At 31.4% G+C, this 20,861-nt stretch overlaps 1 protein-coding gene and 1 non-coding gene across 2 annotated transcripts in view; both read right to left on the bottom strand.

The window, feature by feature from the left end:
- The window catches only part of LOC124358662, a 42,334-nt gene extending 22,319 nt beyond the window's left edge, over window positions 1–20,015 (bottom strand). Inside the window, exons 1-2 of the mRNA XM_046810966.1 lie at window positions 19,971–20,015; window positions 15,073–15,160 (exon numbers count right to left, since the gene is read on the bottom strand). Coding sequence (XP_046666922.1) covers window positions 15,073–15,160; window positions 19,971–19,985 — 103 coding nt within the window. The 5' untranslated portion in view covers window positions 19,986–20,015. The remainder of the gene's footprint in view (window positions 1–15,072; window positions 15,161–19,970) is intronic.
- Window positions 8,597–8,741, bottom strand: LOC124358791. Its single transcript, XR_006922075.1, has one exon. It is a non-coding gene; the product is annotated as a U4 spliceosomal RNA (small nuclear RNA).
- Window positions 20,016–20,861: the final 846 nt, after the last annotated feature.

Below are 20,861 nucleotides of genomic sequence, written 5' to 3'. Positions count from 1 at the left end.
GATTGGTTGTCTACAGGATTCCGAATATAACTCTGAACAAAAAGTATTCAAAAAAATGTTACCGTTTTGAAAATTGGAATAAAAAATTATCTTGATACATAAGGTTAAACATAAAAAAATTTTAATTCACACATATGTGACAATGAATTCACCCTAGTCGTAGGTGACAGTACAACAAAACCGCCCGTCAAAGATATGTTCTAACTCCATACGAATGCCTTTGTTATGCAGTCACATGGATGGTGCTTGCTCTAATCAAGATTTTAGCGTTGACTGCTAAATATAGATTTTTATGGTTTGTAATTTCGGTGTACAGTTAACCTTATTCCTTAAGTTTTCTTAACATTTGATAAGTCCAATCCTCGAAATGTGTTGTTTTGTTTCTTTTAACATTAACAATGAAATACCCGAAGACTCGTTATATTTTGAAACTATTGATCTTTAGTGATAAACTTTAAAAGAAGGAAACTTTTTGGAAATGTATTGTGGCTTTCTCTTCACAATCCTCCTATTACTTTCGTTGCTCGGTTGTTGATGATTGTAAGCATCATGTATAATAGATTATTAAAATAAGTTATACATCATACACATTATACATTATACATCAACATCAACACGAGACGGAGAAATTCAAATAAGGCAACGGAAAGCAGCTGAAAATTCGATAAGTACTAAATAATCTTGTGGGCATATAAGCTAAAGCATATTCTTAGAACAAACTTGTGGATCGTACGGTTTGCTAATAACGTAGGGACCAACCTAAACCTCTTTTCCGGTAACTCAAAGATGAGGAAAAAAATTAAAGAACACATCTCGCGAGGTTGGCCCTAGAGACGGTAGGGTAGAGTCGTTGTTAGATAGGGTTAAGTTCACTTCCTTTGGAATCAGTTCTGTACATTCAATTATTAAAGAACAAAAAATTGAAAAAATAACAGATGAATGACTATGTCCGATCTCGTTATCATGCTCTGAGGCGATAATGATAAAAATACAAACCCACAGAACCCATGCTGTTGTAATAGGCTTCACAGTGCTGCTGTACCAGGTTACCCGATGCAGGCTGAATGGTTAGACGGGAAAAGTTGTTTGCTACAGATTTACAGGGGTCCAAATAAATGATGTCCAAAAGAATTAACCTTAAATTAAGAATACCAGAAATGTCTTAAATCTTTTTTGGGGGATATGAAAAAATCACCTTAAAATATTTTTTGTGATTTTAGAATCACACTTGTTTAGGGAACAAGCCAAAAATGTTCAAGAAAATACTATCAAATAACTTCTTTATCGAAGCGAGAGAGTATGTGTGGTCATTGATTGGATTGTGGGGAGTTTATCAAAGGTATGGAATACACTAACTGAGTTTTACGTGATGAAGTTTAAAAATCTAAATGTAGATGTTGTTCATAGCCTAGGGGCCGAGAGCCAATTTGTACTTTATAACCACACAAACTTAATTTTCTTTAAATCGACAGGGATATTTTCGTAAGAAGGAAATAGTTCACACCACGTTTTGTGAAATGGAAGTATATCAAAATAATTAAAAATATGAAACAATATTTTTTTCTGAGATTATATTTTTTCTATTTTAAGATAATTAAAACTGACCGTATAACAGCCAAACCATGTGTTGCGAAAGTGGCTTCACTGAGATTGGATGAAAACTTTCATTTCTATGGGTAATTTGTTTCGAGAGTTGCTACGAACAATAATAAAGAAATATTTATATCACCTAAGCCAGGAAGATGAGAAACTGTGACAGTCTACTGAGTTATAAACTTTAATGACGATCAGCAAAATTTTATGGTTGAACATGAACCATCATAGTAAACATTCTTGCGTATGTGATCAAAATAAATCTTTCTCAATGTATTTTGCCAAATAATGAATTCCCATAAAAAAATAAATTAGACAGCGTCAAAAACGAGATTGTACTAAAAATTGATTTATTGCAATTGCACAATTGAGTGCACTACAATGTTTTATGCACCATCCCAAAGTACGGAGGAGCAACCGAGTCTTTTAAACATAATAAAGCTATGGTGGGAAGAGTTAATCCAATGTGAATGTTGAGTTAAACTATAATTAACCTTCTGCTTATCTAAAACACTGTACCTTGCTCAACCTAACCTTACTGTACATTATGCACTTGATGAGACAATGAGGATTCCTCTTCAACCAAAATTACACTTAATTTTGTATTTTAGGTTACTCATATCAAATCGATGAAAAGAATTTGTTTTGAGCTTCTTCTCCGAAAGAATATCGGAAAAAAGTTCCATCTTAGTACCAAAACTGATTTCATTTCATTCCAATATGGCGACCATTACTTATAGACATAAGGCAAAAATACAATGGTGTCTTATACAATTGTCTTGTAATGATTACATAATTACCAAAATTTATAATAATGTAAAATTTGTTTATATTTTATAACAGATTTTGATATAATGATTGCATTTAAATACCATAAAAAATAAATTAATAATATTTTATCTGTAAAAAAATCTATTAATTCTTCCGACTGAGCCGGAAGAACTACGAGTACTTATACAGTCTGTGCCTAAAAATTAGCATTCTGTTACAAAGATAAAGTAAATAAATGGGACATACTAATAGAGAACACTGTTTAATAATAATAATAATATAATATATATATATATATATATATATATATATATATTCTAATTTACTAAGTTGTGTTATCATTTATTATATAAAAAAATGAAAATAAAATACTTAGGTATTAAATATGAAAGGCTATTGAAGAAATATATCTACTGAATTTTTATGTATTGGCTCTGACAGGACCTTTGAGAAGAGGGAAATGAGATAAGCGCGAACCCAGGATAAAAGACCGGTATTACGAGAGAAACGTGTTGTGATCCTTTTGTATCCTTTTTTACCCAACATAGAAGTTTTATATAAGTTGGAGTCTCTTATCTTATATACTACACAGTACAGAATATAAAAGGCAGCACACCATACCACGTGTCATATACAGACTTCTCAGAGTTTGTAAATATTCATCACATCTATAGCAGATTTCATTTTCTAGATGTCTGTGAATAGATAGACAGACAGAACAAATTAACACGAAAATTACGCATAGTAGAACTCACTATGGTAAAAGTTAAATATTATGCAACATTTTAAAGTCTATATTTAATCATTTTTGAGATATCTTTCCACACGATACATTCGTATTTTCTGTAATTTTATTTGATTCTATATCGGTGTTTAAACAATTTAAATTTAATTCCCAAGGCACATTAAATGATTTTTGTATGTATTAGGTACACGTGTTAATATTTGATATGTTTGAATCTTTAATGCGTGTATTGAGTTTGGTTACACATTTATTTGTTACATTTTCTCGTTATTGTTATGGTTATGCATAAGAAAAAAAAATCCGGAGAAGTAACTTACACCCTCATCGAACTCAATGTTCCTTATATGGAAGTGAAGCCTCATGTACAATTTAAAGTCTGTGTGCTATAAGACCAATATTAAAATGTTCGCTAATCCTCAGCAAAAACCCATGGAGTAACATGACCTATTATCGAACTCAGTGTTGTAGATAGAGAAATGAAGTTTCAAATACAATTTAAAGCATATAGGTCAGTTCGTTTTCAAGAAATAATACGGACAGAAAGAAGTTAAAGTTTACCAGCACTTCAAGTGATAGCCTTTGTCAGCCAATCAGCAACGTTTGGTTTTAATATACACATATGAAGTAGGTTTTAATGATTGAGTAAAATCGTCTTGAATTTGAATGAAGGCAGATATGAATGGTGGGTTTCAATCCATCATAGTACTCAGTTTTATCCTGATATATAGGCTCTTCTAGAAGTCTCTATAAAAGGTTTCAGGTATTATTCATGAACCGTACAAAACAAATCATATTCAAACTTTAAACACCTCAATAATTACGCGAAAAGTCGTAATTTATATTTTTTAATAGTTTTTAATTTGAAAACTGCTTGTTTTAATAATTTGAAATTTAGTTTATAATATTAAGACTCAAATATTTTCAGAAGAAAAAAAATGTTATAAAAGCTTTATCTTCATAATGGTGGCCTTTGAAAAACATTAAGCGTAAATATGATAAAACAGTTAAAGTTGCTTTATTTTGGGCTAACCCCCAAATAAAGCAAATTTTGTTATTCATTGTCTAAACAATGTGATTTAAAATCTAACGATATCTTCTAGTATAAGAAGATAAGTTAATAATAAAAGAAGAAATCTCTTTAAATTACGAGTACTAATCAATGTAATCCATCATCGTGAGCCAGCACTCGCAATGAGCCACAACTATGAGCTGTCTTATCTGATCTAATCAGCTGATTAAAACTTTTCATTGTTGAACTGTGATCACAATACCCCAAAATATTATAAACAAACTGCAAGTTTGAAGCTATTAGGAATTCTTAATCAGAGTTTATTGTAGATTTTGCTTGTTAAAATTGTATAATAATTAATTGTAGTATGCTTGTTATATTCTTATAATTTGCACTCCGTTACACTAAGTAACATTTGTGAAAGATATATTCTAAAAGGGATCATTGAACATTAAAACGGGAAACCTTATTTAATGTGAGTCAAATTCAAAAAGAAAATTCACGATTTTACTGTCGATTACGAAGAAAGGCTAAGCAGGAATCGATGAACTATCCTTATGTAAACAAAGTAGGTCAGACACAATAAATCTTTACGCAATATGAGTTGACAGTGGCATAATATTCCATACTGCTCACCGAGTATCAGAGCGATAACCGATAACCGGTGTCGACAATGGGAATGGACTTGCATAATGGCGGGAAAGTGACAAGTTTTTTCCCCTTTGGGAAGTTCGCCTCCAATAAGCCGCCTCAGTCACGGGTACAATGGCCAGGACGTGCAGGACGTGTTGAGCTGTCACATGCAGCCAGTCACGCCACCGCCCCTGCCGCATTGTGTGAACAATTCAAGATTTAGGAGGACTCAGAATATATCAAATATTGGCAGTACTTTTTCGACTACTTCTTTGCCAACAAATGTTCAATACACTATTTAAGGTAAGTGATCATATAAGTCCACGAGCCTAGAGTCAAATTGCATTTTGTAAGCACTGAAAATGGTTTTTATTAAAATCGAAAGAGAAATTTTTTATAAGAAAGTAATCGATGGTATCTAATTTTGGTGAGGCGAAATGGGCGCGGGGAGAGAGTTGGGTATCAAAGGGGTAAAAAAGATACACAGTTTTTTCTCAGATCATATTTTTCTTATTAATAAAAACTTAACACCAAACGTCAGACACAAAAGTAAATGTTAAAGCAGAGTCAGCTAACTATATAAAGCCTATTAAATTGGTGACTTTCAATCTTTTTATCTAGTTGCCTGTCGGAATGATTAATATTAATGTTATTAATGTGTTTATAGATTATAGTTTAAAGCCTATCAAGGAAGAAAAAATATAATGCTTGTTTTTCAACCCATTCAATACTCTCCCAGTTTTACGTACACCAAATCTAGCGAGGCTGACGTTTGATATATATCCTAATAAATGCATGTACCGTTATAAAAAGAATCACGTTGTGTCCTTATACAGTTGAAATTGTCTTCTGGTCCTATACTAACTAATGGCTGTATGATCATGGCACTTATGTCCGTATCGTACGAATTAACAAGAACGTAATCAAACCTACTTTGATACACTGCAAGTTCTGTGAAATAATACAAGGAAGGAAAACAGCACTACCTAAAATTATTCAGAATAATTAAAGTACATTCACTTTAGTCTTAAACTAAAAGTTTAGTATTTGGACGTTGGGACACCTTGAAACTTCTAGTCCAAGATGCGGCTTTGTTTTCTCATGATCGATTGTCAAATAAAAGTAAACTTGTGATTATTTATTCTTCAGAATCAGAAAGGGTTTTATAGTGTCGTACAATGAAAGAAGGCTTTTTTATAAATTATAGAACAACATGAAGAAACCGAAGTTTAAAAAATCTTACCTTGCTAAAGAAATAAGAGATTAATAGTACAAAGCATGAATTTCAGATTCAGTTCAATTTCGTATGATGGGTATAACTAAATATTGTAAACTGATTTCGTATGACATTTTGTTCTTACTGATTTCCCAAACGATAAAAATGTTTATCCTTTTGTTTATTATCATCCAAGATTATAGGCATTGAGCTGTGGGAAATAACACAGACTAGATTATTTGCGGTACCGCCGTCGTTGCTTTACTTTAGTTTTTTTGCGTCGACAGGCCAGTCACTAAGTTTGTTAAAAATTATTTTTCGTGCTGTTTATTTATTAGAAGTTTCGTGTGCTTTTATTTATTTTTGTGTTTTGTACAGTGATATATTTTCACCCTCTGTTTTATTAAGACTAAATATGACGAACAATCTAATGATGAAATGCTTGAGTGGAATCATGTCTAAAACATATTTAATTTTATCTAAACGACGATATCTGTAAGTAATATAGTCTTAATGATTAAATATATAGTTTGTGTTAAAGATCTTAAACATATTTTTATGGCGGTTCTATAAGTTTTCCTTGTATGCGTATATTTCAGTAAATAGACGTTACATACAAAATGAAAAAAAACTTTTAAGTTCAACTAAATAAACGGCTTTAGTCTTGAATCATTATTATAAAGTTAGTCGCCAATTTTTAAGGCGGTTTTCAAGTGAACCAGATTAGGAAATCCGAGATTGCTCAGTCGCTCAAGGACAAGCGGAGAACTAATGTCACCAGATGATTGGCTAAGAAAGAGTTCCCATGGTGAGAAACTGATGAAATCCCAGTCACGGCTGGATCGGGGAAACATAAGGTACGTGACCGGTTAAAGTGACAAATCGTCCACAGTTGTCATACTCCCACATACGCCAACTCTGCCAGTATTGGCTTTTCAATTTACTATACCCAGTGATGATATTTCAATGGTTAATGGATGTAAAACAATTTTGTAAGATTATGGATACAGTGTTACAGTGTGTTACGATATACATATCGTAAATATTAGAGATGCAGCCTCAAAAAGTGTGTGATAAAAATATATACTATAATAAACCTTTTTAACACTTTTGATATATTTTTTATTTCGTAAGATGTACATTTAAAATTCTATGAATTCATTATCAAGTACATCATCATGTATCTGTGTTAAAAAGGTTTATTATTGTATATAATTTTATCGTAAATAGGATGGAATGATTGAACAATCTTAATATAAAGTATTATTTTAAGGATTGATGACCTCGTATTACGAACCGTAAAGGCACATTAGAGATGTTATTTCATAAACTATACCGATGTAATAGAATTATTCGTTTTTCCAAATTCACGTTACAACGTTACAAAACTATTATAAGTATAGAAATACCAAACTATATACAAGCGAGACTCTATAACACATATCTACTCAATAATATCCAGTAACATTACTCATCAATGGAAGTTTAACTCAAGTATCATGAACACATTTTAAATTTAACTTCTAATTGCCCTATTACACTACCGATCATTACAATTATCATATTTAAAAAAATATGGTTTTGAATATACGTGTGTTTTAAACCTATTTCCACTCAGTATGAAGTGTTGACTAACAAAATAAAATATTTTATTTTCATCGTTTTGTTTTTCAAAGTCTTCATATGTGCCAATCTGTTTTATTTGGGTCAAGCTATATTGGTTTTGCAAACTAACTGAAATTGGTCTTCTTCCATGTCCATGGGCTTTTGCCGTAATACGTGTTGGAAAACATTACGTAAGATGGATCTCTGTTTGAAATATAACCTACTTAAGATTTATTTCAAGAAAATATAGCAACAATCTCTCTAATGGGTGAACTCCCAACTATTCTATTGGGCATTTGGAACGTTTCTTACAGTAATGGCATTCCTAGGCGTCTTGCTTGTGCTCTCCCTTTCTCTCTCCATTGTAGCTCCACAATTGTCGTTATTCTTTTCTCTTTAAAAACTAAGTTACTTTTACTTTCTATAAAACACACAATTTCAACCTCTTTCTTAGTTCTAAGGATTGTGCAACTAGTATAGTAATCTTAACTCTTTCAGTTTTTCTCACTTCGAAATATTCCTAACGGAATTAATATCTTGAGACATTTTAGTTTTGAAGTGAAGAGACCAAAATATCAAGGCAGTAATGCATATCCTACTATAAGGGGGATAGAGCTGTTCTGTGGGTAGCTGATGCTAAACCAGTCTGCTAGTTCCATTGTAATATTCTTAGTCTGAAGATGAATTTCCACAGAGATGCAAGAAGATTGTGAAAGCTTGTTTTGAAGAAGGCTTTATGGACTCAGCATATTGGACAATATTGGTTTTACATTTAGATATAGTGATAAAAATATTACTTTGACATTCAGAATCGATAGAAAAGCCCACCTCCATCGCCAGCTAAAGTGTCTATCATGTGACATAATATAATGTCAGTTTAAGCATTTTAATACTAATAAATATTGTAATATACGATCTCGAGGGTATATTTTGTGAGTAAAATTAGCAGTTTAAAATTACAAAATAATTAATCACGTATATTTTTTATAAGAGAAGAAGTTAACAGTTTTAGCTTCCCTGGAATCATATTAAAATGATCAAAAATAATAAGAGATGTATCAAAGTATTTGGAAGATATTTCGGTAAGTACTAATGTTTAAGTTTTCAATAAGCAATAATCGCACCTCATATGAACTTCATTGGTTACGATATTGCCACTGTGTTTTACGCAGAAAGGCTAAGGGTCGGTTCCTGATGTTTATTTGAGAGTTATACGCATGAAATATTTCAGACTATCAAATGATTAATTATTTCATTTATGACGTGTTAAATTTTACTCTACAAATTTTTAATAGCGACTTTACATAGTGATTAAATAAGTTGCTGAAACAAAATACGCCCACTATTTATAAGATAAATAGGAGAGAGCTTATGAAAGTACCGGATTGTACGACATAACTGGTATTCACCTGGAACAGGCATGGTAGAGCATTTGGTTGCATTTGTAAGTAGGTTTGCCCATAGGAATCGCAGAAGCAAAATACTGTCAAACAAAAAATTGTGTTTATCGTAAAAACCTCTCAAAAAAGTTTTCGTAGATCGCGTATATTTTTGAAAAATTCCAACTGCCTGAGATTGCAAGTCATCAATAACCGTCCATCTATAATGTGGCTGCATGATTGATCGACATTGGATATCGCCGTCTGTGTGGAAATCACTTTCAACTACCAATGATTTAATTGTGTATCCATTTACTTGACAAACAAGTCCAAAATGTGCTTTAATCATAGAGGTTATCAATTGATGACGTTTTTATTGATTTATATCAAAAAAAAAAAGAAATCGTCATAATGACTTATATTACACCATGTAAGACGATTATGGTACATGACCCAAAAATTACTTGATAGTTAGAATTTTAGTTCTGTTATTATATAAATGTAATTAAAATATGACACTTTTGGATTATCTTTATTTAACCAAATCAGAGCAACTTTTTGTACTACATTCGCAAATTTAGTAATTTTTCATTTTTATTATCTTTGTCACCGATGCTTATAACAGTTAAAAATAAATACTAGACCAGGACTTCGAAAAGGCTGAGTTCGAAAAACGTATGAAGGACAAAAAACGCCGGTCGCTCCATGAATACCGTATGAATATCCAGTGGATATTATTTATTACCATGAAGAGCGTAAAATACTGAATGAACACTTTATTAAATGTAGAGGACAAGATATTGAAGTGGAAAAAATATATTTAAAAATGAAAGATTAGGATTAAAAATTCACATAAACATTAGGACCCATTCAAAACTCAAGATCCTTTCGATTCAGTAATGCGTAAAAACTAAATTATTAAAGCATAAAATACCTTTCAGACTAATTAAAAATGATCCGGTTGATAAAAAAATCGTATGTGAATCTCACCTACTTGCAAATCCATAGGAAACTGTCCATTATTTTTAGTTTATCGAGTTCCTAGCACCTTGGGGTTTAACGGCTCATTTCCCTGTCTACTTTCACCCAGCCACTCTCGTCGATTTTCCGCACTGCAACTGTTATTCTCACAGTTACTTCGCAGGACTGGTCAGTTTCCTATTGTCTTGTCGCAGGCATTACTCCCAAACACCATGGCAAAGTCCTTTTATTGTTCACCAGTTTCGCCGAATTAACCTGTTTAAAACCTACTTATATTTAATCTTTAATAAGTGGTTAATAATTTGAAAAACTATTTGCAAGAAGAACTTAATTGTAACTATTTTACGTGAATGATTTTCCTTGTAAAAATTAAACTTTTTTACTTATTTATTTTAAAAATATTAAAATATTTCTTACTACCAGCGATGCAGTTATGGCCAAACGTACTTTTTACTTGATAACGAAATTAAAGTAAGTTTTCATCTAAACAAAATTTTACTGTTTTTGTACATAACAGGAACCTTAAATCGTCTTTTGTGTTGGTTAACTAGATAAAAATCTTTGTACAATGATAATTTGAACTGGGTAGTTTATTGTCTGTACCCGTAGTAGCCTAGTCAAGCTACTTGGACACAGTATTTATATAGGATGTGGTACTTCCACTGTACAATCTGGGCTTTTAAGTGTTGAACTCGCTAGTATATCATTTGTTTAAACGAAGTAGTGTATGCATTTTAATCTGCAAAAACTTAAAATGGACACACCAGATTTATGGTATTTAAACAGGTTGTGCTGTTCTCAATTTTAAATCTGAGATTTTATGGGTTGAGCGTACACATTTTTAAGATTTTTTATGGATTCTTACAATCCTTAGTATTAAGGTAATATTTATAAACAAAATATTTTCCTTTTTCGTTCTTTGAATTCACCTCTGAATGTAATTAAAATAAATAAAATGTTCAGTTATTTCATTTCAAACATAGCAAATTACACCAAATTTTCATCGTTACGTATACTGTAATGGTAACGAAGAGCAGGTACAGAACCTACAGAGTGAGTAGGTGATAAAGAAAATCAGTCAATTGATCGACTGTATACAACGAGCTGAAGGTATACGCTCCTAAAGCTCACACAGGAAGGCAAACACCCCGGTGTAAACGACTTTCCAATGTCGTCGACTTTGCAGAGTACTGTAGATCTTCCAATATTATCGAGCTTAAGATCGAACTCTTGAAACTTAATGATGTGCAGGTTTCCTACAGAAGTTTCAAAGAAAAATATCCGCTCTACTTTAAAATTTAGTTTCTCTTGTTACTCATGTGGAGTAAACAAAAAATAAAACTGTTTGTCAGAATAAAATATCACTTTTTACAAGTTGATGGAGTTCTTTATAATTCTTCCTAATATGTTATTAATTAACTATCTATTGATTGCTCAATATTTATCAACCGAAAATACATAAACAGTTGTCAATTAAAAACCTTGTTAGACATCATTTCATTATCAGACCAACACTGATATCATAATATTTAAAAGTAATCGAGTGGCAGTATAAAGGTAAGTAATTTGTCACAAAAGTTGATTTTTGATTATTAATTTGTATTTTTGGTGAGTTTGAGCATACTTTCCCAAAAATTACACATATGACTAGCATCTGATGTAAGATTTGTTTTTGGATTTGTTTAGGATGTAAATAGTTTATCAACTGACCTATTTGTGGTAGCTATTTTCCGTAAAACATATAGAAACTATTGGAAAAACAACATGTTAGAGATATTGGTTCAACAGGAATTTTAATCTCTTCCGCATCTGTTACCAACATAATTATTGGATCCCCGATTGCAGAGTTTATTATGACTTTTGAAGCTTTTTCAATCACGTTGCCCATGAAACATCTATTAAACCTTTCGCACCCCTTTGACATTGGTACCCACTGCATTGAGTAACTCCCGTGCAGTAACCAAGAACCTTCGGGTATATTTCACATGACTTTGCATGCCCTTTGAAATCTTCGGTCTCTACAAGGTTTTTGCTTTTATAACTCTTCACCACTGATTATTTCCACGTCTTTAGAAGGTCCATTCTCTGGGACTCTCTGAGCTCTGAAAGTTCTCAGATTTTGGAATTTCTGATATCTGTAAAAACTCATTTTTCTCATTTTTCGAAAGGCACGGTAGAATTATTTGGTTGGTCTATAACGAAATATCAGGACCACCTTGTTTTGAGAAGTTTAAATTGTAAGGTCACGAATAATATAAAAATACATTTTAGTTTCAAGTTTCTCAGATTGTTATAGCTTTTATTAGCTATCCTGGATTAGCACTCGATAACATAGTTTTCACGCAATCTTTTATATCAATTAGTACTGCCATAAAATATTCCTGCATTTAAAATAATAAATATACCTAAATTGTCACTTCTCCTTGTTATAATAAAAAACCCGATTTACGGCTTTTTACGTAAATTTACCCAATTACGATAAAACATTAATTTACTGTATGTTCCAGTGATAATAACGGTTTTAATTTTACCTGCATGTAATATATTTATAAAAACAATATAAAATCGTTTAAAAATGTTTTTTATGGAGTGTTTCATTAGTATTTTGGAAATAAGAAATTGTTTATGTATTTATTTATTTTATTTATTTCAGATCTGCATAGTTTTAAGAGAATATCGAGTAATTATTGAAATTTCTGTACTTCCTTTTGTAAGAGAAGGCTAGGACTTAATGGACGAATACAATTACGATTGACCTTGAAATCTAGAAGGCTTAGGGAGAAATAAAGCTACGCACGACTGGCCGCAGTAAAGTGATACATGATGTGAATCCAATAAAGCAGCTCTTGTTTCAAAGTGCTGTCAGCCTTCGAACTGTTCACTTTGTCTTTCCCGGGACCATTTAGAGGGAAGTCATTCAACACCGTATGTCTCAGCAGTGTTTGTTTGTTAAGTTACGGCAAACAATGTTGGATCAAGAAAATATGTAAAAAAGTGTATATTATGGCCATTTTAGTTATTTCCGTATTAGTGTTTTTGTTCCATGGTCGATTTTCCCTTGTTCCCTGATCATTGATATATATAAATATATATACATTTCTTACCCTGTGCTCAACAGTTGTTGCAGAAAAGGTTGAAATTAAAAGTGATGTTTCTATCACGTTTACTCTATGCTTTAAATACCATATATTTAAACAAATTGCAAACAGTGTTTACCTTAATTCAGCACATGGTTGTAAGGTCCTAAAATAATGTTTATACCATAATTTAAATCTATACTATTATAAATCTATCTTGTTATTTTTCTACTTACTTGAACTTTTACTGTATTTTTTATAGTTATTCTGCTATTTGGGGCGGAGAAGAATCGAAAAAATCAGAGATCATTATCATCGGAACAGTATTTTTTGAGTTACAAATAGAGTAACTAACGCGACTTGTTTTATGTATATAAATTATATCACATACTTCAATGCCGTACGATTGCTTAAATTTCTTTATTCAATGATTTATCTGTTGGCATCATGGTTAACCATATGACTAATATACAAATATTTAGAAACACTCAGCCGAATCCCATGGAGTGACATGACTATCATCAAACTTGATTTGTATGTACATAAATGAAGCTTCTTACGAATTTTGAGTCTATATGTTAGTTTGTTATCAACCTATCGTGACAGAAAATAAGCTTTTAAAGCCCCACAATAGGCTTCGCTAGCGTTCAACAAAACATATCAATACGTGCAGTATAATGGAGAGATGAAATAAACTTATACAGAACAATTATCTTTAGAGTATGTAAAGTATTTTTGTTTTGAAAACAATCGGGTGAACAATCGAATAAAGCCAGGGCAGTACAAAACGATTCAAACTAAAAGAATAGGCACAATGCGCAGAAACTAGCTTAAATTTTCTTCAATATTTATTTTGCTTTCAATAAAATATTAATACCTTTTTAATAATTTGTTTATAAGATTTTATAGTATAATTATGTAATAATATAATGAAGACAATCGATGAATTTAATCGGGTTACTACAGCTAACATTTTCATTGAAAAAAAAAAAAATATTCGTATTATACAAATGGAAATGATGTTATAGGGTTAGTTCGTTTATTATAAACTATTTCTTTATTGATAAAAAAACTAATTTTATTGTGTACAAGCATAAAATATATATTCCGGTCGTAAATGAAGAGGCAGACACCTTCGTGAGAACGTGGAGTAATCAGGGCGAAGGGTAAATCTTGGGGCCTTCTGTAATCAATCAAGGGTCAACCCCTCCCCTTTTCAATCGGGATATTTGAAAAAAATCAGTATCAGATATGGATCCTGACTGAATACGTACGTCTTAACTTGCCATAAAAAGGTGCAGGCTTTAGGATCAATACAAAATATAATATAAATCTTAAACTAAAGGTGAGGTAAAGGCTTAGTTAGTAATAATAGCAAGTGTAAAAATATAAACACAACTTTACGTATTACTTTCTAAATATTATTTCCCCAACTTATACGTTGGAAGTTAGGAAGTAACGGTAGCATAATTAGCACTACATTTTAATCTACATAAAAATAATTATAAATTATTCAAAACATGTGCATTAATTTGTTTACACCACTATATACTTAATATATGGCGAATATGCATTCAAAATAGTGAGGGGGTGTGGTAAAATCCATAGCTTTACGGAGAGAAAGTAAAAACATTACGAATTTAAAAAAGTGTATTTTAAATATTTTATGTTTACATTAAAATAAAATTTACTGCACAATATTAAATAAGACACACCTGTTTAATATTATGAGAATAAAATAATTAGCATGAACGCCCTCCATCTTCGTTTCCAGTATATTTTTTACAGAATTTAAAAGAAAGTCCCCCATTTGTAAGAAGGAACATAGGAGGATAGGTTGTTATACAAGTGATGATAGGTTGTTAAATATTCCGGTTTTAACCATTCATAATCGATTTAGTTGATATGATTAGTCGATTTAGTTTGATTTGGAGAAATTTGTTTTTGGTACCGGTTACTCATTTTCCGAACATAGACTCCTACTACAGCTTTCCCAATATGTTTCACTAATTTATATCTTATGTAAAAAACTAATAGAAATGTGAATATTAGAATTATTTTACCAACAAATATGCGGCTGTATCCTTTTGTATTGTCAGCAACCTTAATGGCAAGTGTCTGTGCTATCTGTAGACAGGCCAGCAATACCACCTGGTGGGAGAGACAGTATTAATACAAATATGCAGCCTTATCCTTTAATATATTAAGCAACATTTATGGCAAGTGTCTGTGCAATCTGTACACAGGCCAGCAATACCACCTAGTAGGAGAGGCAGTAATATTAATACAAATATGCAGCCTTATCCTTTTATATATATAGCAACCTTTATGGCAAGTGTCTGTGCAATCTGTAGACAGGTCAGCAATACCACCTAGTAGGAGAGACAGTATTAATACAAACATGCAGCCTTATCCTTTAGTATATTCAGCAACCTTTATGGCAATACAAATATGCAGCCTTATCCTTTAGTATATTCAGCAACCTTTATGGCAATACAAATATGCAGCCTTATCCTTTTATATATATAGCAACCTTTATGGCAAGTGTCTGTGCAATCTGTAGACAGGCCAGCAATACCACCTAGTAGGAGAGACAGTAATATTAATACAAATATGCAGCCTTATCCTTTAGTATATTCAGCAACCTTTATGGCAATACAAATATGCAGCCTTATCCTTTATATATATATATATATATATATATATATATATATATATATATATATATATATATATATATATATATATATATAGCAACCTTTATGGCAAGTGTCTGTGCAATCTGTAGACAGGTCAGCAATACCACCTAGTAGGAGAGACAGTATATTAATACAAACATGCAGCCTTATCCTTTAGTATATTCAGCAACCTTTATGGCAATACAAATATGCAGCCTTATCCTTTAGTATATTCAGCAACCTTTATGGCAATACAAATATGCAGCCTTATCCTTTTATATATATATATATATATATATATATATATATATATATATATATATATATATATATATATATAGCAACCTTTATGGCAAGTGTCTGAGCAATCTGTAGACAGGTCAGCAATACTACCTAGTGCGAAAGACAGTGATATTAATACAAATATGGCAGCCTTATCCTTTTATATATTTAGCAACCTTTAAGCCTAGTGTCTATTCAACCAGTATAAAGACCAGCAGCATAATTTGATCACAGGATTCGAGACATTAACCTTAAATTCTTTGGTTAGATTGGATAGATTAAATTATATTTCAATATATTTAGAGTGCATATTATACGGCCAAAGGTCACCAATACAGTATATATCTTCTGCTAAGTTTATCATTCTTAATAATTAATTATAACTTATATTATTAAATTATAAATTAATCATTCTTAATAATGTATGTGAAATTTTGTTTTATTTCTGTCTGAAAAGTGAAATTTATCATTGAAATTTGTCAGTTGTTCATTTGATTTATTTATTTCAAACGCACGTATTATGAAACTTCAGACTTACTAGTATGACATAGGTAGTTTTATTTCCTTTTAAAATTTAGGTTTAAAATCCACAAGGTAGGAGTGCGCCACACCACATATCGCGTAACAAGCATCCCTGAGATCCCATGCACAGTATTACGTTTATAGGTAATTTCAGGTCCTGTAGACAGGCAAACAGAAAAGAAATTTTTACATCCTTCTTACAGATAAAAGATAAATTGTATCAGCCTACTGAGTGATATGGTTCAATGATCCACAGCCTAACACAATAGTTGGGAGTGAAAAATGGTAGAACCCATTCTTGTCAATATTGACATAAAATTTGATGAAAAATTTGAAGTCTTCAGATATTTATCAATATATTGCCACACTTTACACTCATATGTTTGTTTACTGAGTTAGTTTTCGTAGCAGTGATTAAGTAACATCAATTCCGGTGAGATAGTGAGGATACTACGACGTAAGATTGGGCTGAAATAAATCTTACCTCCGACATTTAACAGTGATTTTCCAGTCTAGAATTTTTTTTTTGTTAAAATGTCAAATATTTACTCAACTTGTTTACAAATTTATTTATTCTGCTAGTTCTTGTTGGCATCATATTTACCCATAAAGCCTATGAAAAAATATACTCTTAACCTAGCCAAATTCCATGAAGTGAGAAACAAAATAATCTAAATCGATGTTTCTTATATAGAAATGAAGAATTTCATGCAAAATTGAAGTCTATATAGGACAGTTCGTTTTTGAGATATCGTGAAGACTTCGTTAACATTCAGCCAGTCAAATAATATCACAAAGTAACTGCTCTAAATATTTTGATTACTTAGTGGAAAATATAAACAAACAGTACAGCTTTTTAGCCACTCCGTAGGATTACGCATCGGTCTTCATATTTATTTTGTGTTCCATAATCATATCTTTACATCATTCTCTAATGAAAAATACTATTTCTGTTCAATGATTTGCTTATTTCACATTTTATTTATACCATAGTCATCCATAGAAGCAATGTTTTACACAGTTTCACTATTACTAAACATTAAGATATATCTTGAGGCAAATAATAATATCAATATGTATTAAAAATCCAATATCATTATTAGTTTCTCGTTTTTATGTGTATTTTTTAGAATTAGTATATATGAAAATACTAAATAAACCTTACTTTCATACTAAAAACTGAAGTACCACGTAATGGAGCGAGTTAGTCTCCAGTGCTTTGAGCTCGAATCTGAAGGATGCTATTCTATGAGGCTGTATTAAAGTAGTGGATATTGTGTCACTGTATCTTTACAGTAGCCCTTTCGATCCCAAGAATACTAATAATTGTGTTCAGAAATCAGTGAAGAGAGGAGCTTAGAAGCTGGCATTGTAGCGTCTTACCGATGTAGCCGTGACCGGCATATATTACGTTAGTGTGGTTCCTAGTAGCTGAGTGTTTAACGTCTCCGCTTATAACCTTGGGGACCCGGGTTCGAATATCGTTTGGGGCATGACGATATTTGCGCGCTAAAATACTCATTTGAGCCCAGCCTGTGGTAATGTGACTAACGACTCCATTCTTGAGCTTCAGGCTGGCCACATTGGCTAAAACCCAGCCGATCTTAGCAAGTCTATTTCATCTCAAATCAACGCTTCAAAATATATAATTTCATAAGTAACATAAATGCATAAGTTATGTAGCTGTCGCAGCTTAGAGAATTACTAAATATATCTATATACTTTAGTAATTTAGTCAAATTGTTTAATAATTTTGTATTTTGGCGAATAACTTGAACATATTAAAACATTTTAACACTTATTAGTATTTTTTTTATCGGAGGTTCTGGAAGGCTTGGCACCCTTCAGACTCGGGCATAATAGGTTAATATAATAATATACTACCTAGCTTCTTATATTAAGATAAGAGTGGCTCGAGGATGGAAGGGAAACGAGAAGAGTGTAAGCCTAGAGTAGAATGATTGATTGCCTTGAAATGTTCAATTAAAGGTCTCAACCAATGAATTGGGCTCCTTTAAGATCAGGGAGCTCGTTACAACAGGTCATTGATTGTAATTTTTTCTAAGGGTTTTCTTTTTAAGTAAGTTGAGTTGTAATAGTTTAATATACACTTTTAAGGAGAAAACAACCAAACACATTTGCAAATTTCATAATAACCTTCCTCGAAGTAAAAACTGAGACCTTTCGGATAGGGTAACGCAGACTTATCTCTACGTAGGGTTGAGGCCAATATTAATGAGAAGATTATAAGAAGACAGGATATTTTTATTGCCTTATCTTTTCATTTACTTTCTTAAATTTATTGAAAAATATTAGTTTTTAACAGCTAGAGCATAGCACAGAGCCTCAAAACTTTGAAAGTAACCAGGATAAATATATAGGTTAAATATTAATGCAAATAAATTATTATATGTAAATTAAATACTCGAATTACTATGCCAAATAAGTGTTTATGTCTTTAGGAATTAATATTACTAGCATTATAACGTAGCTTGTAAAGATATGATTATAGATATTGAGGCAATGCAATTATAAAAAAACACGGTGAACTAGTTTTATAACTAAATAAACGTGAATCCGTCCATTACGTCCGCTGAATGGTAATAAAAAAAACGTCACAGAAATAATGTTGGACATCCGGATTGAAGGATGCTGAACAATTTCTTCGGTTCAACGCCTATATTCCTTGTGTTAATTTGCATATATTTGTAAAAAATCTGTTAAAACTAATGTTAAATTGTACATAATCACTAACATAGTCTGAAAAATACAAAAGGTATGAAATTATCATATTAATAAAAAAATTATTAGTAAACCTGATTTAATTATAAAAATAAATTTAAAAAAGCTGTTTTATAAGATGGTGATGAACATAATAAATCCAAGTCAAAACGACGTGGTACAACATTTATGTCAATAATATTTATATATACTTTCAATATTTTTGTATTTCACATTCATTAAAATAAATATTGAACTACAAATCTTCAATTATACATATTATAATTCAAAATTATTATAAAATAAATAAAAATATACTGAAAATTAATGACAATATGAAACATACTGTTATGTAACAAACATACGGGCTCTAAACTAAACTTAAATAAAAATAAATATTCTTTTAGTAATCTAGAATGTTTATAGAATATAAAAGTTCTTGATATATTAATATGGAAGTTCCCCATTTTTAGTGGTCTATCGTGGTGGTAAAAGGTTGTTTTATTAAAAAAAGGTAACATGAAGGAAATAATTTTAGCGATAAGATTTAGAAGATATCAAATTATTAATATAAAATTTTAGGGTGAGTAAAATTGTACACCCATATATTAATCTGGTCATATATCAGTCTAAAATTATCCACCATTTTACTGTATATAACATGCTAAAGTAGTTGATAGTATTACACATTTTTTAAAGTATTACATGACAAATTTTAAATAAATATCGCTTTGCATGAAATACGTGTTGAAGAGTACCTTGCTTGCCGCCATGCCGCCGCTGTGGACCTGGGCTCCAGACTGACTAGACTACGTCTCCAGAGTTGACCACTATATAACATCGCCACGACCGGCAGCCCCACACCACGCTCATTACTCCGCTCGCTCACATACTACTGCAGCGTACCTGCACAATTGATTTTTTACCACGATAATTTTGACAGGTTGTCAATACAGTCTTACATATTCTGTCGGTAACGGTTCTGCAGGCAAATTTTGACATAGTTTCACAGCGTTAACCCACATCCTCAGGTAGCACTACAATGCCAACGGTGTGGCATGGCGCTGCATTGAATCACCTGTTCGGGTAGAAATGATAACCCTATCATAACTTTCCTTGGATGACCTGTACTATTTTAAAACCATGTAAAATTATTATTCCACTTGAAATTTTCTAATTTGTAAAGTTATGAAATTTAAAACATGATATTATTAACGTTATTAATTAATTTTTATGGTAAATAAAAAAGACCAAAATTTTGAAATACAGTGCGATAATAAGAAATAACTAACACCAATAAAGTAAACAGAAACAACCATAAAAACAATAAAATGTAATATAACCAAATAAATACAAACATCAATATGACGTCCTAATTTATTACATTGTTCCCAAAACATTTTATCTCTCATTATGAAGTTGTATATTGCACCAGCGAAAATGTCAACTTAAGGTACTATGTATTTCCATGGATTGGGAGACACACATGGGTGTTGTTGACCTCGTACTCGCTAGTCATATGAGATCTACCGGAAAACAGTATGGTAGTGGAAGTAGACTCTACGAAGAGCTTCAAGGTAGTCTAAAAGTCCAGACAATAATTTAAACATAAACATAACTCTTTCAAGTCGACAGCCCCGGATACGGAT

The sequence above is a fragment of the Homalodisca vitripennis genome, chromosome 3 (assembly GCF_021130785.1).
Source record: "Homalodisca vitripennis isolate AUS2020 chromosome 3, UT_GWSS_2.1, whole genome shotgun sequence".
NCBI classification, from domain to species: Eukaryota; Metazoa; Arthropoda; class Insecta; order Hemiptera; family Cicadellidae; genus Homalodisca; species Homalodisca vitripennis.
Note: the sequence above shows the minus strand (reverse complement) of the source record. Positions and strands in the feature narration are given on the sequence as shown.